The sequence below is a fragment of the Blennius ocellaris genome, assembly GCF_963422515.1.
Source record: "Blennius ocellaris genome assembly, chromosome: 21".
In the NCBI taxonomy this organism is placed as follows: Eukaryota; Metazoa; Chordata; class Actinopteri; order Blenniiformes; family Blenniidae; genus Blennius; species Blennius ocellaris.
Window position 1 is genome coordinate 7,886,160 of NC_137670.1, and position 27,957 is coordinate 7,914,116.

Below are 27,957 nucleotides of genomic sequence, written 5' to 3' on the forward strand. Positions count from 1 at the left end.
GTGACAAAGTGGAGCACGTGGATCAACAGTTTATTTTTTTTACATTATTTGGTATTTATGTATAAATATAATATTAATTCATGAATTGACATGAAACTGTATCCAGATTTTCATCCAAGTTCCTTTTAGACAGTCTGTGTTTATGCAACTGATCACCAAGGTGGATTCAGATTATTCAACGTAATGAACATTTGATAATATGGTAATGATAATTCAACTTTCCGGTGCAAGTCTCTGGGGACACAAAGTACGTAGGGTGAACTCTGTGAGAAACGGCTCATGACTGAGGCGTTACAAGCCCAAAGTGGGTGTAGGACGCCCCACTGTGGTTTGGGAGGGTACCTGCACTCCTCTCAATGAACTCTTTGAGGCTGCCGTGCAGCGGCTTGAAGATCAGCTCCCACTGGCTCCACTCGTTCAAGTCCTCCAGCAGGGGGCAGGACAGGAGGGAGGCGAGGGCCTGAGCCTTGGTCACTTCACCCAGGTGTCCCACCGACTCGCTTCGACCTTCACAACTGCTGCAAAGACACACAAATGAAGACGAACCTAGAACATGGCGGTACACTTGGCATCTTTTAACTCCCGTCTTCTTTCGGACTCCCCCCCCCTCCCCACACCTAGATTTGCTGTGCTTGGCAAACATGGCCGACTCGTACAACACGGGGCTGAACCCGCCCCCGGACAGTCCTCTCTGGCGCTGCACCAGGCTGGCCAGCATGTGCAGGGTGCCGTAGCCCAGGTCACGACTGTCCCGGACCTGGTAGTGGGACCTCAGCGCCGACTCCACGTGGAACAGCTGAGGGAGAGAGAGAGAGAGAGAGAGAGAGAGAGCGAGAGAGAGAGAGAGAGCGAGAGAGAGAGAGAGAGAGAGAGAGAGAGAGAGAGAGAGAGAGAGAGAGGCAGAGTGGGACGCATCAGTGCTGCTTCCAGGCTGAGACTTTCACAAACTCCAAAGACACAACGTGCAAATAAACACACAGCATTTATGTTGCAGCGTCTGAATTTGTATTTGTGGCATTCTTGTTGGTGAAGAGGGATTTTTCACATCTGTGTAGTGACTTTTAGCATTTCTGTACTAACTTTTAGCATTCGTGATGGAACTTTTAGCTTTTCAGTATTGACATTTAGGAATAATTGTGGTTCTTTTAGTCCTTGTGTTGCAACTTTAAATCTTTGTCATACATGTGACGTGATTTTTAGTCAAGTTAGGTCAAAAAAATTTTTTTATTATTATTATTAATCTCCTACAGGCAATTTAAAAGCAGCACACTGAGCGATTGTGTTGCAAGAACAGTCATTTAAGACCGCTATGTGCCTCACCTCGTCTGGATCAGTGGAGGTCAGGTCCCCGCACTGCTTGATGAACTCGAACACGTCCTGCCTGGTGGGCTTGAACCCGGTGCCGGAGAGCTGTGCCCCACTGCCGCCCAGAATCAAAGCAGAGCCCAGCGAGTCCTGAAGGAGCTGCACGTCGCAAACCAACATGCCGATGGTTACGTCATCATCGTGGAAACATCAGTAAGCTTTGGAGAAAAAAAAAAGGAAAAAAAAAAAAAAACAAGTCCCACCTGAATGTGTTTCACCAGGAACTCGAGAAAGCTGCCTTTCTCTAAAGAGACGAAGTCTTTGACGTGGAATTGTTTGGCCACTTTCTTCTCCAGTGATGCGATGTGAGCCAGGGTGATGGTCGAGTTCTGGACGGACAAGCTGTCTTTCAGGAACTGCTTCACTTTGGCTAAGAGAAAAGAGGGAGACGACTGTCAGACGACGCGGGACAGTCCGGGGGTCTTCAACCTGTGGCTCAAATGATTTGTTTTTCCACAGCGATTTTTTTAGAATCCATCTAATCACGAGGCCAAAAACGTCTAAAAAGGAGGTCAAACAGCGCGGAGAGCTGGAATTGCTAGAAAGGTTTTAAAAAAATGAATTGTACGGAAAAAAAAAACATTAAATCCACAATGACTAATATACCTAGCGCAGGTTTATTTGAGAAAAACAAACAAAGGATGGCTATAAACAGCTAAAATAGTCAAGATGAATAAAATGGTTCACATGGGAAATTCTATCGTCAGTTCAGATAATAAGCAATTTTTTTCTGCTCCAGACAAATTGCATGAGGAGGTTGGAGAACTCTGGGATAAACAGCGACAACATGTGTGTTAAAAAGCATTGGCACCTTCACTGGGGAGCAACAAGGCACATTTGTCCTCGGCTTTAGTCTGCTCCGTGCCTTTGGGGGTCTTTTCTTTGAGCGCCAGGTCCTGTGGGGTGGCCAGGGAGCCTCCGCAGATTCCCAGCTGAAACAGGGCCTTCGACAGTCGGTCATCTGAAACCTCAGCCAGGAAGTTCTTGACGTGCTGGATGGGGGAACAAACAGAAAGAAAAAAAAAAAAAAAGACCTTTGTAATGCTGCCAACACCGATCAAGCCCATCACAGTGTTTTATCAACACTATTATCCAGCTTGTTTATTACAAATGCACTACAGGTTAACTGGAAAACACACAAAAAAATGATTTTACTTTGTCTATTTTTGCAAATTTGGACCTTGGTCATGCAGCACAGCCTGGTTTCTGAGTTTTTTTTTGTTACTTAGGCGAGTTTTGTTCCTCCTTTAATGTCCATAGTCAGCATTCATCAGTTTATTCTTCGAGAGAGAGTTTTGAGGAGTGACGTTTCATTAATGGGTTCAGAACTGCAGAGTCCTTGACGGCTCACTAATCTCACCCAATATTTATTTATTTTTTCTTTTTAATAAAAAATGATATCAGATTCCCACACTGTGCAGGTCGGTTCGGGCATGAGAGCTACTTGGTGATGTCAGGCACCCACCTTGAACTTCTTGGGGCTGTACAAGCGCTCCGTGTTCTTGAACACCTCCATCACCACCTCCGACGCCGTCATGGAGGCGTACTTCTTCCTGAGCTCCTGGCTGCCGCGGGGGGCAGAGAAGGAGGCGGCGTTCTGCGGCGGGTCCAGGATGTTCTTTTTCAGCTTCCTCAGCCTGTCCTCCGTCTCCTCCTGCAGCTCTAAGAGGATCTTCTCCCTGGCGGCCTCCAAGATGGCTTGCTCGCCGCGGGTCACCTTACCCAAGGTCTGAAATGAACGGTCAAATGTCCAGACTGAGGGTCGGAACAGAAAGTTGGCGCACGAACCACCCTATCTCTGTGCTTGGCTTTTTTTTTCTTGGGTTTTCAAAACATACCTTTGGCGTGCTTTACCAACATGTCAAAGGTATGTTCTCAAAAAAATGGGTTTTTTCCCTCAAATTAATGAGGAAATTCAAAAAAGTCTTGGGGAGTGTCAAACCTGAGTCTGATGTTTGAAAATCTAATCAGCTTGCCTTCGAATTAAAATGAATAAATGCCAAATGTAAAGGAATCCCATAAATGAACTGGGCGGATGTCGCTAACAAACAAATGGACGCAACGCTTCCGTTTTGGTCTTTAACCTTTCGGAGACAAAAAAATAAAACATGTCTTCATGGAGTGTACCCAAACGTCACATGTTATACCGATATCGGCAGCGCCACGCCTTGTATCCTGATGCCCAGCTCGTAGGGAGAGTCGCAGTCGTAGTGGTCAGCGAGGTGCTTCATGAACTCGGCCAGGTCGACCCGTATATGGGAGTTCTTCCTCCGGAAATTGCGGAGTTGCTAAACCAGAGGAGCAGAAGAGAGGCATTTAAGTCCTTCGTTTACCGAGTCCAAGCTCCACGAAAGCCCGTCGCCTTGTTTACACGCCGACGTTTCAAGAGGGGAAACGCATCGCTCAAGTATTGAAAAACCAAGCTGTACCTTCAATATGTCTACGGTCTCGACCTGGTGGATGTCATCGTCCTTCGTGTTGCAGTCGATCTTGAACATGCGGTGGACTTTGGGGAGTTTGCAGAGAGGACCCAGGTTCAGCTCCTCGTAGCGCTTCTTGTCCTTCAGTCCCGCCAGCAACTGGCCGAGCTCGTACAGAGTGCAGATGGACATCACTGATTCAGTGCACTGATTAGAAAAGGGGAGAAAAAAAAAACAGTCCATCATGTGGTCAGCTGGCATTCTGTCGGATCAAGTCAGTCGTTCGGTGTTCATGTTCACCTCGATGAAGATGTTGATCTCTCTCATGGTGTACTGAAGGTTTTTGAGAGCTGGACAGGTCTTGGGTTTGAGCAATCCTGGATCCAAAGAGGGGTTGTGCCTGCACACCCGGGATATCACCTGGATACAGTGGTGGATGTCAGTGAGAAGACGAAACATTCTTGATATTGGAAAAAACAAAACAACAACCATCTTCTCTGGTAAGGTAGTATTATAATCCCGATCAACACTCATAAATCCTACCACTCAATCTCTTCTCGTTGATGACATTCCTCACCTTCTGCTCTGTGACCAGCTCTCCCTCGGCAGCGATCTCTCGAATCATGCCCTCCATCAGACTGTTAATCAAATCCATATCCACCCAGTTCCTCGCCCGTCTCAGTCCCCTTCTCTCCTCGTCCTCCACGGCTTCCACTGCCCTCAAGTTACCCCCGTGGACCTCTCTCAGCTGGGCGTGATAAGCGTCCCTGAAGACCGGGACGGAGGATTCTTTTTGTTCTTTCACTTTGGTCTTCTTCTCCGCGGCCACAACTCGATTTTCCCCCAGTGCTGGGAAGTCAGCGTCATCGAGGAAGACGGGTCCAGCTTTTACCTGCTTCTCTGCCCTTGGATTCTTTGTTGCTGTGAAAGACACCGTTACTGAAGGCTCAAGGACAATCGTTTCCTGAAATAATGGGAGCCACTGCACTTGCTTACCTGCAGGCACCGGACATGCAGCTTCTGCCATGGCTTCTGCTGCCACTTTGGGCTCCGAGTTCAGGTTCTTGGCCTCCAGGTTGTCGTACAGAGACATGTACTGCTGCAGAGGGAACGTCTCCCCAAACTGCCTCAGGTAGAGGGTTTGCAGTTGATCCATTGAAGGGTCAGTGAGCTGGTTCATCTTTATTACCTGGAAGACGTCAACTTTTAGCATTAAAAGGAGGCGGACAGTTTAGAGAAGCAGTTTTGGGTTCACACGGTTTGCCGGTTTCAATCCTACTGCCAACAGGTTCCCACTGTGGTTCCCTGAGCAAGGCTCTTGACCCCCCCCCTCCCCCCCAGCAGTTCACTCACCTTTAAGACTCGCTTGTGCAGCTCAACTTCGGAGATTGTCTTAATTGGCTTGGAGGCCGGTGCCAGTGGGAATACAGTGGGAGCGGACATCAAAGGAGTCTCGCCGAGATTCAGGACCAGGTTGCTTGCACCAAAGAGGGGTGGCGGTGTTTGTGGCTTGTGTGGCCTGTTTAACGTGGAAGCCTCTGTTGGCACTGTGTTGTCACGTTGATCCCGAGCCACGTGACGCTTGTGGAAAACCAGATCTCCACTCACCACGAGATCGTCCTTCAGGAATTCAATCAAATCGGCCATGGTCGTGAAGCCCAGAGAGGACACGGTCAGGTTCTGGCGGTAGGTCTGGCTGTAGACTATGGCCACTTTAGGCAGAAGAATCCCACCGGGATGTTGTTTCAGCATTTGCACAATGTTTCTCAGAACCTGGTCTGGCTTTTGCGCTCTGACTTTTGGACATTTTGCCTTCATTCCATCCTCAGTTGTTGGTCCCGCTCCACGCTCCTCCCTGGCCTCACCCTCAGCGCGATGCTCTCTGTGGAACACCAGCTGCCCTTCCACGACCAGCTCCTTGTGCAGAGAAGCCACCAGGCTGGATATGGAAGTGAAGCCCAGATCTGACAAGATCAGGTTCTCATGGTACTTCTGGTTGTAATACGTCGACAGCCTTTTTAGTGGGATCCCAGCCGGGTTCTCCTTCACCAGGGCCACGATATTTTTCCGAAACTTCTTCATGTCTAACTGCGAGGGGGAAACAAAATAAAAAAGATTATTGTATAAACACTTCAAAGCAGACGCCGAACAACGGGCGGTAAAGTCTCCTGCGCAGCTACGATCAGCGTGATGGGAACTATAAGGACGTTTCTCCGGTGAACTGAGGAACTTTTTGCATCAGAATGTAAGAATAAAAGATGATTTAATCTGTTTTTTCTTCCTGGAGTTAATTATATGAACTGAATGACTTCAACACCCAGCCCGATATATTTAATCATTTTCATTGGTCTCCATTGGGCTTCAAATATATTCAATTATTAAAAGGTCTCGATGATTAAATAATCATATCAATACTACGTGTCCATGCTAAGTGGACTTTTTCAGCAGATTCTTGCCCTTTTTCTTATTTCATGTCTGTTAAAGCTTCCTCTCTTTTAATAGTGAACTGATGTTAGGAGATTTAACGTGTAGTTTTCAGTAGTTTCATGTCCAGTATGTCCTTTGATCGTTTCGTATTTCTATATTTAAAGCCTTTTATTTGACCTATTTTGTCAGGAGCTGCAGAACATGCAAAGTAGCTCCAAATAAGAAAAAAAAAAAATCTAAAAAATTGCATTCATGAAGTTTCATAGCTCAAGTCAGATATATTTTATTCTACATTTATCTTTTAGAGAGGTTTTCCTGTTTTTTCTTCATGGATTTTGCATTGTCAGTGGCTCAGAGCACCATTGTCACCCAAAATGCAACCAAAGTTTTTCGTGCGAAACTTAAAGCGGGCCTCAGGTATCGTTACAGTTTTCTTTCCCTATTTTTCCTCTTTCTTTTCTTGTTTTTCCCCCTTTTTATGACAAAAAAAAGCAATTGTAATCATTTCAGTTTGACCACTTTTTCCTGTATTACTATTATTTTTTGAGGAGTTTTAGCCAGGGGGCGAGAGAAGTGGATTTGGAATCGGCTGTTCGCGGGTTCAATTCCCACAAGGGACAGGTCACCACTGTGGATCCCCGAGCAAGACCCCTGACCCCCTTCAGCTCCCTGCTGAATGCAGAAAAAGGAATTTCCCCAAGTGGATTCATCAAGTATTAATAGTTTAGTTTGTCCTGTTTTATCTTATTTATCTGTTTTTAGACAGATGAGACCAAAGTTTCCAGGAATCTCATCGTCAACGACGCGTTCAGTCAAAAAATAGTATTAACGCCCTTTCAAATGGGCTGAAACCAAAATACAAAGAGATACTTACATGATCTAATCTAATCCGATATGAGCTTTTAAAACTAGTTTGTCTTGCTTGTTTAGAAAACCACATTGACACCTCTGTTTCATAAAGCTGAGGAGTTTTGATACTTAACATTATGATCAAAAAAAGTCCCAAAAACCTGCTCAGTGACAACATTTTCATCTCTAACTCGACAAACAAACAGCTGATGAAGGCAATCAATTCTTCAGAAGCCACACAGGCAAACACATCGTGAGATTAAGTTACACTCACACAGCTGAACAACAAGAAAAAGTAGGAAACGTTACCGTCTCCGGCCAAACAAAAGATGTGCTATCCTCCTCCATCATAAAGCTCCTGGACATGAACATGAACAGTTCCTGTTCCAGCTTATATAACGCCCCTCCCTCCTCCTCCCTCCTCCCTCCTCCTCCTGTGAGCCAAGTGCAGGAGAAACAAAACCGAAAGCCAGACTCGGCCAAGTGAACAGCTGATTGTGGGCCTGGCATCACTCTCACATTCTTGGAAATGGTAACGCCTGGGCCGGCACACAGAAGAAAGCAAAGAGTAACAGTGACGTCACTGTACACACAGTCCGAGTTTCACATTCCTGCTTTCAGCTGGTTCACCTCAGGAGGCGTGTAAATCGACATGTGACCTTATGTCGAGGTCACGTTGACTTGTTCCAACAGAGGGGAACCACGAAGGGTCAAAATCTCTGTGAACTTTGACCTTTAACTGAATCGTCCAACCCCAAGCAGGAAACGTTTCTGGAGAACCTCACTACCTTTGTTCTTCAAGATTAAAATGTCAAATTCATTTTGAGTTTGGTCTCAACTTCAATTCTATCATACAACCTAGTATCGAAAGCCAGTCCTGTACTTTGGTGCCAGAAGTTGATCAAGTTTTGTCAGACCTGCTGGCGATTGGCTGCAATGTGGCAAGGGTAAAAACACTGATGCCAATAGTGCGCTGTGTGATATCTCGGATTCCACAAAATAAATAAAATGAGAACTTCTTGACACGTTATTTATTATAGGGTAAAACATTGTCATAAGCTAATTGGAGCCATTCTCAGTGACTGCTAGCACCATTGCCGGAGGCCCCTCCCCCTTCCTCCTCCCTTCTCATGCACTTGTAAACAATCATAGTGGTATGACTCGGGGCCTGTATTATAGTTTTATCATCCATATCAGTAGTTTTATAGTTGAGACTCATCCCTGACAGCATTTAATTCCTCATCAGTCCATACGCATGTTGGATTCCCTTTTATAGTGGATTGTTCTCTGTGTGGTTTCATTACAAAAAACAAGCAACAGCGCCCCCCCGTGGCCGGGCATAGTAACTACATTGTTGTCAGCGTAAACGTACTCCTTTTAACAGAATGTTAAATGTTGTCGTGTAAACAGACACCCAAAATACATCAATAGTTTTACATTTATTGTGTTATATTTAATGCACAATAGGGTCTGAATCGGTCTGCTCATCTCACGTCGCAGGTACAACACAGATTTGTTGAATACGTGTTGACTGTGCTCTTTCTCTTTTGGCCCCTTGACAATATTCTTTTGTCACTTCCGGCGGTTGGGACCCGTCTGATCTCGGAGACATATTGCAATTCTCTCACAATATGTACATTTCTTTCGCGATACATGTATCAGACGATGGTGTGTATCGATGCTCTGGGACTTTCCTGACAGGTGCTAACAGGCAAGATGACTTGAGGTGGGTGGAGGGAGGGAGGGCGTGCAGCTACCTGTTCGCAGAGGAAAGCAGCCGTGCCAGGTCGATGTCTGGTGTGTGAGTCACTATATTTCCTCCTCTGCTCCTGAAGACATAACGGCTGCAGGTCAGCCCTTAACTACCGCGGCTCCGGTTGCTAACGTTAGCAAACATCACTCCGGTTTGTGGGATATTTTCGCTCTCTATAGACGCGTCGTTAAAGGATAGAGAGAGAAAAAACTCCCAGAGAGGCAGCACTGGTGTACCCGATTTGCAAAACGGCCGTATCTCATTCAGAGTTTCAACGTTTGACGAGAAACGAAACTTATAAGATATTCCCGTTGTTGCCGGACGCGAGCTGAGGAGACGCTGCATTCACGTGTCATAGAGGCGATAGGAAACTCCAGTTCTCCCCTCTGCTCGTAGTATTTACTACGGTATGACATGGAATTGTTTTAGTTGCTATAAACCACTAAATGCTTTATAAAAAAAAGTATAATCCCTGCATGAAATGTAAAAAAAAATATATAATTTCCGGTTTAAATTGGATTCGAACCGGTTAATTTTTATCTTCCAAGTACTGTGAATGCAGCACCATGCTGAAAAGGTCATTAAAGGTGAAAAGGTCCAATAGTTAATAATAATTATTAGTTTTACTGACTTCATTTAATAAATGCCCGTTTATTTATGGAGCATATGCGAAGACAAATGACAGATTAACCAAGTACTGTACTGTGAGTCGCAACTTTATCAAATGGAATAAAATATTGAGTAATAATGCTTAACCCATATTTTAAACAATTAGTTTATTATATAGAACATGTGTAAAGTCAAAAGTGCTGTATATTGGGAAACGACTTTAACAAATGTGTTAAAATACTGAGTAATAATACTTCATGAAGAAAACAGACACACTTATACACATATAAGCACATACACCCATTGGCAATTATAAAAGAATTATAGAGCATTTATTAAGCTACAAATGAGACCAACCTTCCAAACTGGTAAGTTCCAATCTGAATGAATGCACAATTACAATCCTCTATTATTATTATTTTTTTCCAAGTTTGTTCCCAGTAGGCTCCACTATAGAGAAAATATTTATTGGTTATAAATCTGGGTTTATTTTTTAATGAACTGCAATGACGTAATGCACTGTTCAGTTCTAGGATAAGGTTCTGTGATGGGAAGAAGATGTAAGATAAAGTTAAATAATAGATTTGATTTGACGCACAATCAGAAATGTTTTTTAAACAAGTCTTGTACGAACAAAAATTGAACCGTATCCCAGCTTCATATGTATTTGAAGCATGCAGGGCAGCTTGTCACTCAGTTTGCTGTGAGCATCCAGCCTGAAGTCAACATAGACGGATTCAGATTGTGAACGTACAAGCTGAATACAAATGGTCCGAGTATAGATCCCTGTGGAACGCCACACAAAAAGAGCCATTGATAAATGAGCTCGCAAAACCATTGGCAGTCTATAACGTGAATACAAGCGTAGAAAGTCTTTCTGAAGTCAAGAAAAAAAAATACCTTTAGGGCACACCATGATGAGCTATTTATGTTCCGCTATATTACAAGTTTAAGCTACATTCCATGATATGACTGCGTTGTCTTTGGTATCATCTTTGTGAGTGTGACGTTCCGCTTCAGTCGGTTGTGACTTGTTTATTCGTCAGGTGATCGTCTGATAACCGCTGAACGGGAGAAGAAATGAAACGCCGTGCGTCTTCTGCCATTTATACCTTCGGAGGCTTTTTCACAATGACTCACTACATCTCCACTGTACCTGAACGCAACACAAAGGCACACGCACACACGTGACATCAAAGTTGCGGCTTATCTGGGCCGCGCTTGTTGCTAACCGGCTGCCGTTCTCGCCGCATCCTTTATTGGTTATAGACAGAGCACTGGGGAACGAGCTCAACCTCAGCATGGAAAATAAAGCACAGTAGATGACCTACTTTAAAACTCTGAGACAAAGAAACACTGTACATATGTAAAAAAAAAACAACAACTAAACAAAACAGAGAAAGTGAGCGGTGACGTCTGGATAGGTGCTTCTCGTATCCTGATTCAACCTGGTGGAGAACAGAAATAACTCACTGAAGAATCCACGTTTGACACATCAGGTCACATTCTATACATTTCAGCGGTTACCTTTTAGTTATTTCTGGGTCGCCAATGTGCTGTATGTGGCATGTGTATCGTTTGAAGCAGGGACTCTCTACATGTTTGAAAAAAAAAAAAAAAAGTACAAATGGAGGATTGGAATCTCTGTCCACCGATGTATTTTTGGGCATTTTAACAATAATCCATTCCACTCACAATCGACTCGCCGTGGGAATTCCTTGTGTACGTGACCTCGCTGTACGTTTCTTCTCCTGCAGCCTGTGACGGAGAAGACAAACACGGGTGGAGATCACGAGAACGACTCGGCGAACAATCAAATATCACGTAACCAGAGACAGAGACCAAGTCAAAGTCTTGAAATGCCCCTCCAAGATAGATTTGCCATTTTAGGTTTTATGGATATGGCATTTAATGGTGGTCGTCATATAAAGTTTTTTTTTTTTTTTTATTTTTATTTTGCACAAAAATTCATTTCACCATTTGAATTTATTTCCGTTTCTATTTTAGTTCATTTTATTGGAATAATTCAATTTAATGCTAAATTTACATGTATACATTTGAACATTTTACTGTACGGTATAAAGACTTTTAGAATTGATTTGAAAAATCATTCAAGAATAAATAATAAACCTCCTCTGCAGTAAAATTCAGTATACGCAACACTAAAGTAAAATTATAACAAGGTGATCCCGACATTTAAATGATGGAAATCAAGCACATATATAGATATATTTTTTCATATTGATATTTGCTAAATGTTCCAGTATATTAGTCTGATTTTATGAAGAAAGCTCTTGTAAGGTTTGCTGCCTTCCTTCTTCCTTTCCTAACATTTGTTGTGAACATGATAAAAGATGTTAAAATGATAAAAGAGGACGTCTTTTCTTACCGTTGTAGCCGGTAACGTCCGGATCTTCTCTGAATATGAAAGAAAACTTGGTGGTTAAACTGTGTCACGACCACAAAGCTGCACCCTTTTTCTTTTTTAAACTGAATTAACGAGAGGAAACTTACTGCACGTTTTCAACACAAGCAAGATGACGATGGTCACCATCACAATGAAGACCAGACTCACAGTGACGATGATGATGATGATGATGCTGCTCGGTGAGTCACTGGAGGTCGCACTACAGAAGTAAATACATGTTGAGGGTTAAAGTCCTGCAGCGTTAAGGGTTATACTGACTTTTATGAAAAAGCAGCAAAGCAGTTACTGCATTAGTGCGACTTCTATATTTGTTCTTATTGACAGATGAGACTTAAGGCCCAAATATGATTGATGCTATCTCCACAAACAAATCCAAATAAAGTCTTCTGCCATCATTACTGTGTGATTTGGCTTTTTTCTCTGTATCTTACTCGTGTATCACACAAAGCAATACCACCGGTGACCTGTAGAGGCAGTAATGTGCAGCCAAGCTCTTGTGCGACCAGAGAAAAGAACTAACGGAAGCCTTGCAAGGAGCTCAGTCGATCCATAGGGGGCAGGTTGGGGTGATTATCATTAGCAAAAGCCTCCTATCCCTTTTATATCACATGAAATACTTTAAATTTGAACTGGGTTGATTACATGCTGAGGTTTGTGAATATAAATTGACTAATTCAATGTCAAGGGAGGGCAACACAAGCACAAACGCCTGTTCTACATTGATTTACATTCTCCCCTGAAGCTCTCTTGTAGCCTTTAGAACAGGAGGTATCAACCGACACAATGCATCTGTTGTCACACGACAGACGCTCACCTTTTGTCACCTTTTGTTGTTGGCACTTCACTGGCTGCAGAAGCGGAGGTCGGTTTCACACGTTCAGACGTGGTGGGTGACAAGACGGTAACCATTCTCGGTTCTGCAAGAATAATACCGCAGGTTGCCCGGGGTTTTCGTGCAAAAGGTTCATTTCCATTCGTCTGTTTAACGCAAAGTGCTGCGCTCACTCGTAGGAGGCCTCTGCTCAACAGTGATGTGCACAGGCATCCTCAGAGCTCCCTTGGTACAGAAATACCAGCCACGGCTGCCGGTCCTCAGCGTTCGCATCGTCACGGTGAAGAAGTCGTTGCGGAGCAAAGTGATGATCACCGCGGTCCCGTCGATTTCTCCAGACGGCCATCTCACACAGAGTCCTCCGAGCCTGCACCACTGAGTTTCTCCAGTGTTACTGTGGTGAAACGTGATTGTCAGGTCTTCTCCTACGAACCCTTTCACACGCTGATTATCAACACGAAGTCCCGGTACACCTTGACGAGAAGAAAAAAACCCAAACAACCCAAAAAAAACCAACTGATTCGAGGATCAAGTTTTTCCAAGATTTTAAAAGGAAGTTGATCTTCTTACCTGTAGTGACTACGAGCTCAAAGAACTGCTTCATATCTGAATCTATTCTCTCCACAGCACACCAGTAGTAGGCGTCCCGAGTCTGCACATCACGGATGGTCACAGTGAAAACTTGTTGGCTCGTGTCATCGCTGATCATCCCCAAAGAATTTGGTGCTTGCGTCGATTTCATGACGTATTTGCACAACAGCCAGTCGTAGCCCCGACACAAGTATTTCACATGGTCTCTGAACTTTGGCTCGTACAGACACGGGATGGTGATGGAACTCCCGGCCGCCACCGACACCTCGCTCACCGTCGTTAAGCTCCAGGCTCCTGCGACAAGGAACACGCAAGTCAAAGGGAATCGGCCTTAAAAGTGCAGCGACTCTTCGCTCCCAGGATCCGCGATCCAGAATTCCGGCCGTCCTGTGAGGAGTTTGTGTGTTTTCACTCCCACAGTCCAAACAGATGCAACTGATCGGAATTGGTGACCCTAAAATCTACTTGATGTGGGTGTGTGGTTGTCTCTTTACATATATGAATATAAACGTACCGAAATACAAACCTTTCGAAATACATATTACATATCCCCCCCAAAAAGGGGTACAAACGTACTGAAATATATACAAATGTAATTATAAACATACCTAAACATAAATAAATACAAACAGAAGGAGATATATACATATTAATTAGTTAATTCATTCATTTGACCATTATTTTACCAGGTACGTTAATTGAGAAATGGTTTTCATTTCCGACGACCTGGCAGCACACAACTAGACTAGTCTAAATATGATTCGATATAAAATTCCAAAATGTAAACATACCAAAACATAAATCTACTTAAGAGAACAACTGTAAAGTCCTGAATCGTTGCAGCCTGGCTGGACTACCATGTTATGAACCGACATACAAACAAGGGGTTTCAATATTAAGGTCAACATGAAAGCTCCGTTCACATAAAATAGATTGCATGACAATTATCCACAATAACGAGCAGCACAGACCTGTGAGTGCAGTGAGGAGCTGAAGAAAGCTGAAGTGAGGTGACATGATGGCGAGCAGCAGAGCAGCTGCAACTCTGAGACGCACCGATTTTCAATTTCCTGATGGGCGAAGAACGTCTCTCTTCCTTCTTCTGTAAAGCGGCTCAGCAGCTACACTTCCTTCAGCTGTCGTTAACACACTGCAAAATGCATCAACTGTAATTTCGCAAATTCTGAAAAACATTTTCAGTGTTCCTACATTAATTGAAAATCAAAAATACAGATACTAGTAGATTTTATTACAAAAAGTCTTTTTTTTTCTAAAGCTTATAGAAAATGCTATTAAATGGCTTTGAAACTGATCATTTTATATGAAATTGAAACCCCTTTATTATAAACATTCCCACTTGTTTTGTTTGTTTGTATACACTTTTAGGTCACTATAGCCCAGACAGTTCTTTCACACACTAAGTTTTTAGTCACATTTGAGTTCATACTTTTATAGCAATTGCACAAAAAAAAAAAAAAAAAAAAGGACTCATAAGAATATATAATTGGGAAAACCTGTTTGACAATATGAAACCATTCAATAATTTGGCCTGAGCACTGATTAGTAGACCAATAATGACATTACAAATGGTAAATCACACATTTCAAATATTTTTAAGCAAAGTTGCATCGAAGACGTCGACTCTTTAACGTCACAACAGTTTGCTTCACACGCAGCTCGATCAAAAAGCCCTCGTTTGACTCGCCTCTGAAATTGGTAGCAAAGAAAAGGGATGAAGATGTGGTTTAACTGGTCGTGGCGAAATGAGAACGAGGACAGGAAGCACGAGCGCCGAAAAGAAAGAAACAATAAACAGATCAGAGCCGAGTTCGTGGGAGGAGTAGAACCATTGATCGGAAACACACAGCCAAGCCCACGTGGAGCTTAAAATTATGACAACTTAAAAAGTCAGTGTACTTTAAACCTGTATGGTCTATTTATACGGCCGAACAATAAGAATAATAATTAACTTACCTGCGAAACAAGTTGTGACGAAATCAACAAAGTTAAAGCGTTAACAGGTTAAAGGCGGGCAATTAAATACACTTATAATGAAGTTACACCAGATCAGTTAAAGTTTATTAAACTGGACAAAGTTAAGCATTTCTATCAATAAATATTAAAATCCTAAACAGTGTAAATTATCCTTTTTATGCAACCGTCTCAAGGCTCTTTGATGTCCTTTTCCAACATCTCCTCCACTTGTTCTTTGATTATTTCAGAGTTTGTTGGCTTTTGAACACCCGCATGCCTGCAACTGATTTATGGCTTCTGGCACCAGGATGAGAAATTAAATCATATTACTTGAGCTGTTGATTCAAATGTTCAGGAATATGTTTTTGGTTGTTCGTGGAATTGGAACAGTCGGTGCTTTGGGTCGGGGTTTCCCTTTAACTCCAGCTGGTGGCACCGGTGGGCCTGAGGAAAGGTTTCCAGCAAATAAAGATTTTATTTCCTACAGATGTCACAGCTTTTTCGTTTGGTTGATCCTCCCAAAGTGTTCACTTTTTCTGTCCCTTCCTATCTGAGGTGCCACTTTTCTGTGCCAGTTGACAGGTGGGAAGGTTTCATAGGTAGGAGTGCCAGCCAGGTCTCTGTCCTGACATTTAAGCTGTGTTTTAAGTAAGTTAGTTATTAGTTAAGTTTTACACTTGCGGTCAGTTCAATTTGTGAATAATCAAAACACACAAAGCAAACATAGAAAGTTTTATTCAAAAAAGAAATACAGTACTGTACTTGGATTAAACTTTAATAGTCGCAACAATAAAAAATGCATTCAATTCAGTTAATCAAAAAGAACAATTACTCCCAATGGGAAAAAGAAACTCTCTGGTGCAACACAAGAAAGTTCATCAACAACAACAAGAACAAGAGCTTTTTACCAGAACAGAACTAATTCAGCACCAAGGGATTGATTTGGTCAGTTTCCTGCTTCCCAAAATGCTCTGGACGGAAAAGTTGAATGACAAAGTAGATTTATCTCTTGTGGGACTGAACGTCGTCATCGAGGGAGAATGTGAGCACACCCATGAACTCTAAACTCTCCCTTCCCCTCGGTCTTGGTTCATTTTTTACAAACGATGCTTCAAGCGGACGGGGGGGGTCGAGAGGATGCGGAGTGTGCAGTGCATTCTGGGTAGTAAACAAACAAAGCAAAAACCGCACAAATCGGGAGGGGAGCAGAAAGAAAAAGTTGATAAAAGTCTTGCGTGCAGACGTGGAGTAGTGAGGAAGAAGTATTGGGAAAGGCGCTCATGGATATCTGGTCTGAAGACGACATCTCCTGGTGGTTTATCCATGAGCAACGAGCTAACTAGCAACGAGCTAACTAGCCTGGCCACCGCAGGCTAAAGCAGCGAGACTCTGCTTTCGGTCCGGCCCTGTTTTTTTTTTTCTTTCCCTTCCCCCTTTACTTCCTCTTTGGTCAGTGTTTGCTTCAGGCTACAGCGCCCCCGAACCAGCAGCCGTTGTAATTGCGTGACATTTCCCAGGCGGTTTGATCCGTATTCTCAAAAGTGAACGTGAACGCCGCCCAAACCAAATGGAGGCGTGAAAGTTCTCCGCCCCAACCGTCGTTACTGAAAAGAAAATAACGTGAACCCTCTACTTTAACCCTTAATGGACATTAGTAACATTAGTAAATTGCATATCAGCGCAGAGGAAATTATTATTGCAGCCGTTTTAGTCCGTTATTGTTAGCGCCGGTTAAATTCTAATAAGTAATTACTTACCAGACATCACCATTTTTGTCACCAAGTGTCATATGGTAAAATGTCTTTTAGTCCCATGCAAATTTGTATTTGACATCTTTCATTTTTTCTTTGTAAATTGCGTCAAAGTGCTCCACTTGCTCTGCAGTTAGCAGGTTTTTCCAGTCTCCGGCGATTCCTGGAGAACGAACACACATTAAACGTCTGGATTTTTGTCCTGTCTGCAAGTTTATTTGTTCACAAATTCAGATTTCAGTTTTAAGCTGCTAAATAAATGCCAAATTTTTAATGGTTTCAGACTCTGGAAGTCCCTTTAGTTGGATTTCATTCATTTATTACTATTTATGATCATTTCACCTTAGTTTTTAAACTATTTCTGGGGAAAATTGCTGGCTTTGGGCTCGTTTTCAGAAGTCCGTTTCTCCCCTAGAGACCCGTCAGCACTGTTCACAGCTCATCAAAATAAAAAAAAGATTAAAAAAAATATTTACACTAAAGAAAGGCGGAACTCTATTGATTGAACTGACCTTTTCGGAGGAATGGGTTCTTGCTCTGGTCCATCAATTCAGCGGGAACCAGCGAGTAGTTGGACATTGGGTTCTTCTTCATGTTCTTGAACAGGCATCGTTCTGCGATCATCTCCGTCGCCTCGGAGCTCAGCGGTTTCTCCAGGAAGCGAGCGACCTCCGCCACCACGCCCTTCAGGTCCTGTTCCCAAAACGCCCACCATCCCGTCACCGACCGCCAACCGCAGGAATTCTCCCGAAGTAAAAAAGACGCTCCTCACCTTGATCATGTCTTCATAGGCGACGTACAACACGTTATCCGAGGGCTCGGCGTTGAGCCAGCTCTTCACGTGATCGAACCAGGAGCCAAAGATGACTGGGAGGGAAAACAACGACAGTTTAATGACTCGCTTTTCCATCTGGAGGCCGTCGAGTCTTCTCGCGTTTGAGGGCGACCTTGTCCATCGAGGAATTTCTTGAGAAAGTCGTCGGTGGCGCCCGGGTTCGCCAGAAACGAGGCGGTCTCACTGTAGTGGTACAGCGATGTGAACACGTCTTTGGGGTTCCTCATGACGTAGATCACCTGCAGGGACGGAGTTTGAAACAGTAGAAAGTCTTTTCACTCCATTTTTTTTTTTTTTTTTTTTCATAGTTTGGTACAAAACAAGTCAATAAAAAGAAAAAAACGTCAGCACCTTCGGCTTCACTTGGGAGTAGGACGCCGGCATCATGTCGTGTCTGAAGTGTGTGGTGAACATGCGTGGAGACGGCCTGTCCTCCAGGCTCAGGATCATGGCTCGGTTCTCCTCCAGCCACGGGACCCGGTCCCAGTTGGGCACCGTCTCCACCGGAGTGGGATCCCCTCCGCTCACGACCAGGGGGACGATCTCCTGGGTCCAGGTCGTGCCTGCGAACAGGAACCAGACAAGCAAACGCTCCGTTAAAACGCGAATGTTGCGCTTCGAATGTCGACGGGGCTCATGGTGCTGGTAGAATATGAAACGCTGTCAAGTGAAAATTAAACAAGGTGTGCACATCTGTGTCACACAGCGATAACGTGACAAATAGAAGGAGTGGTGGATCAAATAACCTTGTAATCTATTGGGACAAATGTGGCGTTGGAGAAGGTTTACGTAGAGTTCATAATGTGACTAAATATGTTAAGTGTGAGACTGTGGTGTTTAGTGTTGGTTGGTTTTCATTGTTACACTCCAAGAAATCCTTAAAAAAAAAACAAAAAAACACTTGCATATTTTTCACATTCAAATCCTGTTTTCCGGTTTAAAATCTTTTCTTTTTTTTACCTTGAAAACTGTTTCACTTTCAGATCATATTTTTTCAGGTCCTAACCTTTGGCCCTCTTGTGGCGTGGGGGGGCTTCATCTCAGAAAGGCTGGGATTGTGAGTGACCACATAGTATTGTGTTTTTTTGAGCACACAAAGACTCTTTACATAAAGAAACACAAAGAGAAAATAAAATGAAGCGCTTATGGAAAAGCCAGCTTCTTTATTTTGTCAACGATATGACAATAGGTTCTATATGGGTCCATATAAAGCCCTAAAATTAACGAACGCCACCATGGGTACCTACAGGAAAGTTTTAACCGATTATTTTTCACATGGTGGATGAATCCTTTGAAAAACGTGATTTATTCAGCCAACTTCACTATCTTGTCAATGTTGTTTTGCCACTACCGGAAGTCAGAACTCATTGATGCCCCCACAGTCATGGAGTTCATACACGTCTATGATGACGTCACTCACAAGCTCAGCCCTTCTCTGCCGAAGCCACGCCAGAGGGGCCAAAGTTTGAACCTGAATAAATACGATCTGAGAGAGAAAGAAAGTATGGAGCCACTCTGGCGACATTGGTGAAAAAAACATTATTGCTTAATAACGCGTGGCGTTACGCGTGTTATTAAGGCGTGGGAACGAGATAAATAAGTCGTGGCCACGCGTTATTAAGGCGTGAGATGTATAAGACGTGACCTTTAACTCATCATCATTGTTCCTTTAGCTGCTTGCAAACATGGACGAGTTTGAATACATTTCGTTTTATTTCAATCTGGGAATAAATTACAATGACATTCTTCAGGCGCTTGCAGTTAGGCATGGAGTCATTCTTAGCAGGAGACACTTAATCCGGCTGCTCAAAAAGCATAGGCTCACACGCACGTATTATTTGATATTGCTTGCAGTAGTAAATGAGTATGTCTAGTATTGCCCTGAAGTGGAATCGGGCATAAACCTATAAAGGATTCCTTTTTATTCCATTTTGAAAACGGGCGATAGAACATTATTTTCGACCAACAGATCCAAGTTTAAGAGTACCTTTCTCCAATTTCCTACAGTAATATTCTTCGATATTGCTTGTAGTATTAAAGGAGTATGTCTAGTATTGCCCTAAAGTGGAATCAGGCATAAACCTATGAAGGATTCCATTTTATTGCATTTTGAAAACAGGCGAGAGACCATAACTTTCGATCAACACATCCACGTTTAAGAGTACTTTACTCCAAATTTCTAGAGTAATATTCTTTCATATTTCTTGTAGTAACAAAGGAGTATGCCTAGTATTGCACTGAAGTGAAATTGGGTGTAAACCTATGAAGGATTCCGTTTTATTGCATTTTGAAATCAGACCGTCTGTCTTTGTCATTTCCTTCCAGCATTGCGGCCGTACGCTGACCTGTGTTTTACCGTAACGCGTGGCCACGCGTTATTAAGCAATAATATTTTTTTCACCAATGTCACCAGAGGGGCTCCGTAAGAAAGTTTTAAAAGGTGAAAAAAAAATCGAGAACCTGAGCACAGGATTTGAATGTGAAAAATAAGATCCTAATCTGAAAACATTGAAACTGCAAATGACAAAAAAAATAACACCTAATATTTAACAACTATATTCAACAGTGAAAAACATTTTATTCCAAAGAATCCCAGAGCTGAATCAAAATTATACTGAACTTGAAAAAAACTTTAAATCTTTATTATTATTTTTTTTAATGACCAAACCTTGGCCTGGATTTAGCTGCATAAAAACACAGCAAACACATCGGTGCGCCGTGCGTAAAGTGACGAGTAAAAAGCTGTTCACGGTTGAATTTTGAGCTTTTTAGTTGCATCGTAGCGACACCGGCTGCAAACAAACCCGTACAGAACTCACCTGATTTCGGGTAGGTGACGACGAGAATGTCGTCCGGGCGGAAAGTGAAGTCCTCGTAGAACTTGAGGCTTTGCGGTGGATGCAGATCCGCCGGGACGTAAACGCCCTTGTAGCGCTTGTACAAGTCTGCCTCGGTCATGTCTCACGAGCCTGTCTCCGTGTACGTGTACTTGTGCCTGTGGCTGTAGCGGTGGTCAGCTCCGGACCTTCCTTTAACTCCCGAAGCCTCAAGAGCTCCGGTGTCCTCCTCCTCCTCCTCCCTCCCTTCACTTCACTTCCGGTCTCTCTGGACGCCTCTTTATATATATATAGTTTGTTTTTGTTTTTGTTTGTTTGTTTTTATTTTTTTGTTAAATTTCTCTTTCTTTCTTTCTTTCTTTCTTTCTTTCTTTCTTTCTTTCTTTCTTTCTTTCCTTCCTTTCTTTTTTCTTTCTCCTCACTTGTACAGTAACTCCCACCAGAGAACTGTAAAATGCGTTTTTTTTACACAAGTATTTTACTTCTGTCTATCTATCTATCTGTCTATCTATCTATCTATCTATCTATCTAGTGGCGGAACTGGCAGGTTTTCTGCAATGATTATGATTGTTAATAATTTATTTCGATTATTTATTCACGTATTTCCAGGATTTATATTTTGTTTGTTTGTTTGTATTTATTTGTAACTTGTGAAGTGTCCTAATTGGGCAACAAGTCAGGTATAAACAAGGCAAAGGCTTGTGGCACTACTAGAACATCATACAAGACGTTTATTTAAAGCCCTTAAGTGACCTGAATAGTTTGTTGTTTGTTAATTACTTGACTGTGAATTGTAGAAAAATTGTGTGTGTGTAAAAATGTGTGCGTGCATAATTGGATTTATGTGTCTTCAAGAACCTGTAAATGTCTCTGCTGGATTCTTACAAGTGGATTTTACTGTTCGACCAGATTTGTCTTCAACTTGACTGGAAGTCCTGTTTATCTGCTCTGTACAGCTTTTATGCCAGCAGGTGGCGCTGTAGCGGTCATTTAAATACATTCAGATCAGTGAGGAGACGACAAAAAGTGACACAATGATTTAATAGTTTTGACATTTCGATTATGACCTTTTGATCATGTATGCCACAACAAATAAAAACTTCAAAGTTTAAATGTAAACATTATTATGGCACTAAAATGTTTGACACCCCTGGTTTAAAGGCACGGTACATATCTAGAAAAAACAAAAAGAAACATGATGCAATGTTTTATTATTTCACAGAGATTGTGGAATTCTAATGTTTTGCTGGTTTTAAACAATGTGTCTTGGTAGGCATGGACAATTATTAAGGTCACAGCTTCTATATAACCAGAATACCTTGTAGGACTTAAAGGTCATGCAAAAATGACTGAATGGACAAAGAAAGTTCAAATAAAACAAACAAACAAAAAATAGGACACATCAAGCAAACTCACTACAAATCAGTATCTCCATCAATAACAATGTAAAAAAAGAAGCTCTACATCCTTTTTTAACCAGGATGCGGCTTGTTTCATAGTGCATTTTTTGTCGTTACGTCGCCGTCTACGTCTTCCAATGTCCAACAAACTCTCCCAGTCACCGGTTCCTGGGCCGGCGTCAGCATTCAGCGCGGATCGCTTTGACCATCCACTCAGACCTGGCCACCAGTAACCTCAGTCTGGCTCCGGACGACTGGATCAGCTCCTTCCCACTGAGGAGGTGAAGCACATGTCAGTGAAATATAAAAAAACAACAAAAAAACAAGACACTGAGCAGGTTTCTTTCTACCTCTGGTAGTCCAAACCCAGCAGGCTGACTCCGTTCACAGCCAGGATCCGGTCTCCTGGGAGCAGCTTCTCGCACCGAGCTGCAGGAGAGTCTGGGACCACCGCTCGGATGAAGACCCCCTTCGCCTTCATCGACGTGTCCTGGAACCGTTGAGATGAAGATGTTGAGTTTTCAAGAAAGCACTCAAGACGGGCACAAGTAAAAGAGGAAGACCTGGACTCTACAGGTTCGAAATGAAAATCTACAAAAGTTCTGGGGTTAAATGTGTTGGGTCTGAGGATTGCCCTTCATTTACCCGTCTGTCCAGATTCCTGCCACATTTGAATGTCTTGAAAATGTACATCTCTTGGGAACATGGGTTTTCTCGCTCTTAGGACTTAGTTTTCTTACCCTTGTGTCAACCAAAGCAAGACCGAGTCCATTTTGGCCTCGCTCCAGCTCCAAGCTGAAAACCTCATCGTTGTCCTCGTCATAATGATTATCCACCTCCTCCTCCTCCTCCTCCTCTTCCTCCTTTAGCTCCACAAGTCGTTGCATACTGCTGGAATCTGACTTTAAGCGGTCGACTTTCAGTGCAGCAAGACATTCAAACACTAATCCGCCTATATGGAGAAATCAGACGAGTTCCATTTAATTTCCTTATAATATAAACCCAAAAGACGAACACGTCAACGTCTTCCTATACCTTCATTGTGCACATCGACCGCGGAGGACCAGGGAAGAGCCTCGTCATCGGTCTCCATCCTCTTGTCGTGGTTCCTCAGATCAACCGGATCCTCGAGGCGAGGGGTGTTTGGCGGAGTGAGGAGACATGAAGGGTCCAGAGACGGTCTGGTCACACCCACTCCGGTCTGCAGCTCAAGGTTTCTCAGCTTCTGGGACAGAATGTTGGCACCGCAGGAGTCCAACTCATCCAGGTAGCAGGTGAGGGAGGGAGAAGGGGGTGAGGGCGGTGAGGCGGCAGAGGTAGCGCAGCGAGGTTGGTGGCTTTGGACGGATAGGATCGCCTCATCTGGCGATGCGTTCAAAGGTTCTAGAGTCGTGTTGTAAAGAACTTCTGTCCCAGGTGGTTTTCCCTCCGTCTGAATGGAACAACCCTGAAGGAAAAGATAAGAATACTTATGAAAACTACATTTTGTAAAGTGTTATTTTGAGTTTTAATAATCATATTGATATTTATTAGCTGATTACATCAAGTCAACATTGTCCATTTTACATTTTTATTGTAATGCATATCAATACATCTTCTATCTAAACCACTAATGTGTGACCTCTATGGCTAAAAGAGCCATTTCTCTTGTAATTTTCCTCCAAATAAACCACAAAACATGCTAATGATCTGAAATGAAGAAAAAAAAAGTCTAAAGTCTGAAAAAAAAAATGCTTTTCATACAAAAGTTGCATTCAACAAGTGTCGCAGCTAAAATTTACGCTGTCGCGTAAATGCAAAACTTGATGAATAAATGAGAAATTGAACAGTCAAGGCAAATCAAGCAGTTCAGTGATCTTCTATGCTTTACGCTGGAGTCTCGAGGCAGAACTTAATCTAACACGTGCCTCTTTGGAGTTTAATTACACGTTGAGAACCCTGGGAAGACCCTTACACACAAACACAAGGATAACATGCAAACTACACCCCTTATTCTATTTTCAAATGTACATTTTTGTGTGGCGGGTTCTCCTCTGCAGCGGTGATGTCTAACTTGGATATAAACTCCCTCAGCACGTCCAGCTGTTCCCTCAGGGAAACATCTGCCACCGGCCGCCTCAGCTGGAGCTGGTAACCCCCGTCAGGCAGCACCAGAGGACGGTGGGTGTCGAAGCTCTCCAGGAGGTCGTCTGAGGAGGAGATGAGTGACAGAAGTGAGACCTGCCTCATGTTTCATCGTGCAGAATGATCGGACCCTCACCGGTCTGGAGGGCCGCAGCACGGTCCGGAGCGGACGGCGTCCAGGCGTGTCTGCAGGGGGACATGGGGCTGTACAGAGTCAGCAGGTGGTTGAGCTGAGCTGGACTCAGGGCGGGGTGGTCGGAGCGCAACGTCGCCCAGGAGGCCTGCACAGCAACCGGGATTAGGACTCTCAGTTTCCACTAAACAAAAGGCTCTCAATCCATCCTGCAGTAGCACCCGATGCTCTTCATACCAGCAGCGAGTGGATTCCACACTATATGACAATCTGTTTGACGCTTCTTGCTTGTGTCACCCCGTCAACCGGGGTTCGAATCCCTTTTGGTAGACTCTTTTTTTCTGCCTTTCTATCTCCTAACCCCGACTAGAACAGCAACGAGTGTCCGTTTCCAAGTCTGGTTCTTCTGAACGTCTCCTTCTCTGACTCTGGTTCTTCCTTTTGAAAGGAGTTTTTCCTTTCCACCGTCTCCTCTGCTGGCTCACGTGGAATGGTTGGATTTTTCTCTGTAAAATCGTCTTCGACAAACCACCGGCGAGACCTTGATGACTGACACTGATATTGCAGCTTCTGTATGCGATTACGCCAGCGATGCCAAGAAGGATCCACAAGACGGAGAGGAGATACGGAGTCCTGAGGCCCAGCTATGGCCCACTAACCCAGAGGGGGCAGAACTCTCAGGCTCCATTATGCAGAGCACGGCCAGAAACCACAGAGGTTTCTATGCCTCTGGTATAAAATCCTACAAAATAAGCTTGTTTTGGTCCACTGAGTCACTCAAACGAGCATCAAGAGGAGCAGTAACACAACAATAACTGAAGCTTTGTGCTCCTACGCAGTGGTTTAGTCTACATGACAAGCACGTTTACAACACTCGCCCACTAAACTCAATCACTGCAAGAGAGAAAGAAAGAAGTGCCAAAACTATGAAAGTAAATGTTTACTTTGCTTTCATGTCTGTAAGCTACCGCTCCCTTTCAGCTGTGCGCGAAAGCAAAACGTCTCAAATGACTCCCTCAGTCCTTCAGAAATGAAAGTCTATTCTTGTGGAACTATAAATACAAAACCGAACAAGAGTAATTTCTCATTAGAGGAAATCCTTTTCTGTCCACTCAGCAAAAACTGTGTGATTCAGTGTCCGATGATGATTTAGAGCTGGATATGTGCTGTGCTGTGTGTGTGTGTGTGTGTGTGTGTGTGTGTGTGTGTGTGTGTGTGTGTGTGTGTGTGTGTGTGTGTGTGTGTGTGTGTGTGTGTGTGTGTGTGTGTGTGTGTGTGTGTGTGTGTGTGTGTGTGTGTGTGTGTGTGTGTGCTTTACCTGCAGTAAATTCTTTCTGGGCGTAGCCAGCAAATTGATGGCCGATGACAGAGTGTGTGTGTGCTCTAAGGCCAGTTCTCCCAGTCCGGCTGTGTGGGCCCAGTCCAGGATCAGGTCCAGGTTGGCCCGCATCCGCACGCCTCTGGACCACTGGTAGAAACCTGGCTCCGAGCCTGTGTGCACAAGAGAGTGTCTGTTCATTAAAGTGAAATTACAACAGCCATCCCCAGTCTGCTCGTAAATCTGAAGGCTCGGCTAGCGGTGCGTGGGATTGGAGCTCCACACGGCCTTTTAACCACAGAGCTCTAATCAGTTAATGTTTGACAGAATTCAGACGACGCCGCATGCACAAAACCAGAACAAATGTGAGGTCTTACCTTGTGACCTTCAACCAAATCAAATCAGTTAAGTCGATATAAACGCTCACACATTTGATAGCTGAATAGATGTGTTATTGAGGCATCACACTGCTGTCAAATGGATTGATGCGTAATGCGTGGCTGTTGATTTGCAATCGCCAATCAGTTCTATATTGTGTCAATTGTTCCCAGGTCTTTCTAGAGATGCAGTATTCACGGAACTACGAAAAATTAAATATCCTTATCCTGTGATCTTCCACTGCAAACACCTAAATCAGTATATTCTTGAGTCTGTGTAAATGTTCCGACCACATTTGGTGAAATATGAATGTCTTAATGTCTTCTTCGGACATCACAACTTTGAGAACTCTAATCAGTTCATTCTTGAGTCAATGTAAAACTTCACGCAACTTTCAAAGACATTGTCAAGCTTTTCTTCAGATGTCGCATTCATAAAACTAGGACAAATGTGAAGCTTTACCCTGCAACCTTGGACATCCAACATCTAGTCAACTCATTCTTGAGTTTAGATAAACGTTCCCACCACATTGTATTTGTAGACCCACAATTCACTTGCGACTCCTCACCACTCACAATCAGTCCATCATTGACTCCATGCAAACTTTCCTACCGTATTTCCAAAGACAATTCCAAGGTCAGTATGAAATGCTGCATTCAAGAACACTGGAGACGAACCAACTAAATCTAACCAGTTCATTCTTGAGTCCACATGAACTTTTTAACATAATTCATGAAAATTCCCAAGTTGTGACTTTGAATAGTTTGGATCAGGTCAGTTTATATTCGATTCCCATTGGGATTTATCTAATTGACACAAAGATCGTTGCTGTGTTTGTTGACCGAAAGTCCATCTGAACAGCTTGTCCATCATTTGCTATCCTTTCCATTCGACCGGCGTGTTTCCAAAACCTCCAGACCTGTAACCTGCTGAGTAGTCCCGATCTGTTTTTCCTTCTGGGTGGAACACTTAATCCGACAAAGAAAGGGTCTCACCTTATATACTCCTACCTACTAATTACCACCACGACACCTAATACTCTGAACACCAAAGATAACTTCTCGTACATCCTGCTCCTATAATCAGTATGTCCAAAAACACCTCGATGACCTGGGGAGAGTGGGACGGAAATAATAATACTTGAGTTTATTACACTTTTGAGGTCATTTAAAGCACAGCGGCTGTAAAGGTGGTTCTCCACAAGGGGGCAGGATGGTTCCAGTTTAGCGCGCCTGTCCTTCGGGGTTGGAGCCAGTGAACATGTTTGAGGTTAGCAGATCCTAATTGAGCAGGCAGGTATCAGACCACAGAGCCTCACGTTGGGCTGAGTTTCAGGACACACTGTAACTCCACACTGCACAGTTGCAGGAAAGAAATATCTGAGGAACATGATTCTGAATCTACAAGTCCTGTCCTCGAATGATCGTACGTCATATTAGACGTTTATCGGTTAACGTGTATATAAAGGGGGGGCGGGGGGGGGGGGGGGGGGGGGGGGGGGGGTCTACAAGATTTACCACCACTTTTTTTTCTTTTCCAAATTTCCAACAAATAAAAAAATGTTAATAAAAAACACACATTTAATCATACAAATAGAATAACACAGCTGATGAAGTCATTTGGTTTTGCTACAAAAAAAGGATATTTAGCTTTTTCATGACCTTTTCCAGAAGTTTAAGTTGTTTTTGTTGCAAATAGACATTTTAACAATTTCAGCAGTTTTACTTTTTTATTATTTAGAAAGGTGTTAAGAGTTCTTTTGCAACTTTGTCTGTTGTGCAAATATAATAAAAATAGTTATTTACAAATGATTTTTTTGTTGTTGTCAAATTCAAGGTGCCATTGCAAAAAAAACAACATATTTGGCCCAAGAGCTGTGGTCTGCAGTCCCCTAATAAAGAGTCTCTAAACTGGATTGTTGTGAATGAGACTG

At 43.3% G+C, this 27,957-nt stretch overlaps 4 protein-coding genes across 6 annotated transcripts in view; all 4 read right to left on the bottom strand.

Annotated features, from left to right (window-relative positions):
- The window catches only part of LOC308145820 (uncharacterized protein), a 30,295-nt gene extending 21,388 nt beyond the window's left edge, over window positions 1–8,907 (bottom strand). The window contains exons 1-13 of one of the 2 annotated variants that reach the window (XM_080517394.1): window positions 8,819–8,907; window positions 5,139–5,873; window positions 4,782–4,974; window positions 4,363–4,706; window positions 4,086–4,205; window positions 3,795–3,992; window positions 3,513–3,653; window positions 2,831–3,094; window positions 2,177–2,357; window positions 1,569–1,735; window positions 1,321–1,464; window positions 618–796; window positions 343–515 (exon numbers count right to left, since the gene is read on the bottom strand). In XM_080517394.1, the coding sequence (XP_080373520.1) occupies window positions 343–515; window positions 618–796; window positions 1,321–1,464; window positions 1,569–1,735; window positions 2,177–2,357; window positions 2,831–3,094; window positions 3,513–3,653; window positions 3,795–3,992; window positions 4,086–4,205; window positions 4,363–4,706; window positions 4,782–4,974; window positions 5,139–5,867 (2,833 nt within the window). In that variant the 5' untranslated portion in view covers window positions 5,868–5,873; window positions 8,819–8,907. Of the gene's footprint in view, window positions 1–342; window positions 519–617; window positions 797–1,320; window positions 1,465–1,568; window positions 1,736–2,176; window positions 2,358–2,830; window positions 3,095–3,512; window positions 3,654–3,794; window positions 3,993–4,085; window positions 4,206–4,362; window positions 4,707–4,781; window positions 4,975–5,138; window positions 5,874–8,818 lie in introns of both variants that reach the window. The other variant, XM_080517393.1, reaches the window with a different exon arrangement.
- A 1,310-nt stretch (window positions 8,908–10,217) lies between these two features.
- On the bottom strand, window positions 10,218–14,380 carry LOC308146041 (polymeric immunoglobulin receptor-like). The gene is made up of 9 exons (XM_080517676.1): window positions 14,246–14,380; window positions 13,254–13,568; window positions 12,857–13,156; window positions 12,666–12,768; window positions 11,938–12,050; window positions 11,813–11,841; window positions 11,119–11,181; window positions 10,951–11,017; window positions 10,218–10,871 (listed from the first exon to the last, which is right to left on the bottom strand). Exons 1-8 carry the CDS (start codon window positions 14,289–14,291, stop codon window positions 10,958–10,960), a joined length of 1,029 nt encoding a protein of 342 aa, XP_080373802.1. The 5' UTR covers window positions 14,292–14,380; the 3' UTR covers window positions 10,218–10,871; window positions 10,951–10,957.
- Window positions 14,381–15,965: 1,585 nt separating this feature from the next.
- On the bottom strand, window positions 15,966–20,879 carry LOC308145858 (sulfotransferase 2B1-like). The gene is made up of 6 exons (XM_080517444.1): window positions 20,654–20,879; window positions 18,186–18,397; window positions 17,947–18,073; window positions 17,772–17,866; window positions 17,512–17,692; window positions 15,966–17,162 (listed from the first exon to the last, which is right to left on the bottom strand). The coding sequence occupies exons 1-6, from the start codon at window positions 20,790–20,792 to the stop codon at window positions 17,053–17,055; spliced, it is 864 nt and encodes a 287-aa protein (XP_080373570.1). The 5' UTR covers window positions 20,793–20,879; the 3' UTR covers window positions 15,966–17,052.
- Window positions 20,880–21,719: 840 nt separating this feature from the next.
- radil2b (Ras association and DIL domains 2b) overlaps window positions 21,720–27,957 on the bottom strand; it is a 33,110-nt gene continuing 26,872 nt past the window's right edge. The window contains exons 12-18 of one of the 2 annotated variants that reach the window (XM_080516851.1): window positions 25,647–25,819; window positions 24,332–24,476; window positions 24,082–24,260; window positions 23,107–23,518; window positions 22,812–23,023; window positions 22,422–22,561; window positions 21,720–22,344 (exon numbers count right to left, since the gene is read on the bottom strand). In XM_080516851.1, the coding sequence (XP_080372977.1) occupies window positions 22,251–22,344; window positions 22,422–22,561; window positions 22,812–23,023; window positions 23,107–23,518; window positions 24,082–24,260; window positions 24,332–24,476; window positions 25,647–25,819 (1,355 nt within the window). In that variant the 3' untranslated portion in view covers window positions 21,720–22,250. The remainder of the gene's footprint in view (window positions 22,345–22,421; window positions 22,562–22,811; window positions 23,024–23,106; window positions 23,519–24,081; window positions 24,261–24,331; window positions 24,477–25,646; window positions 25,820–27,957) is intronic. The other variant, XM_080516852.1, reaches the window with a different exon arrangement.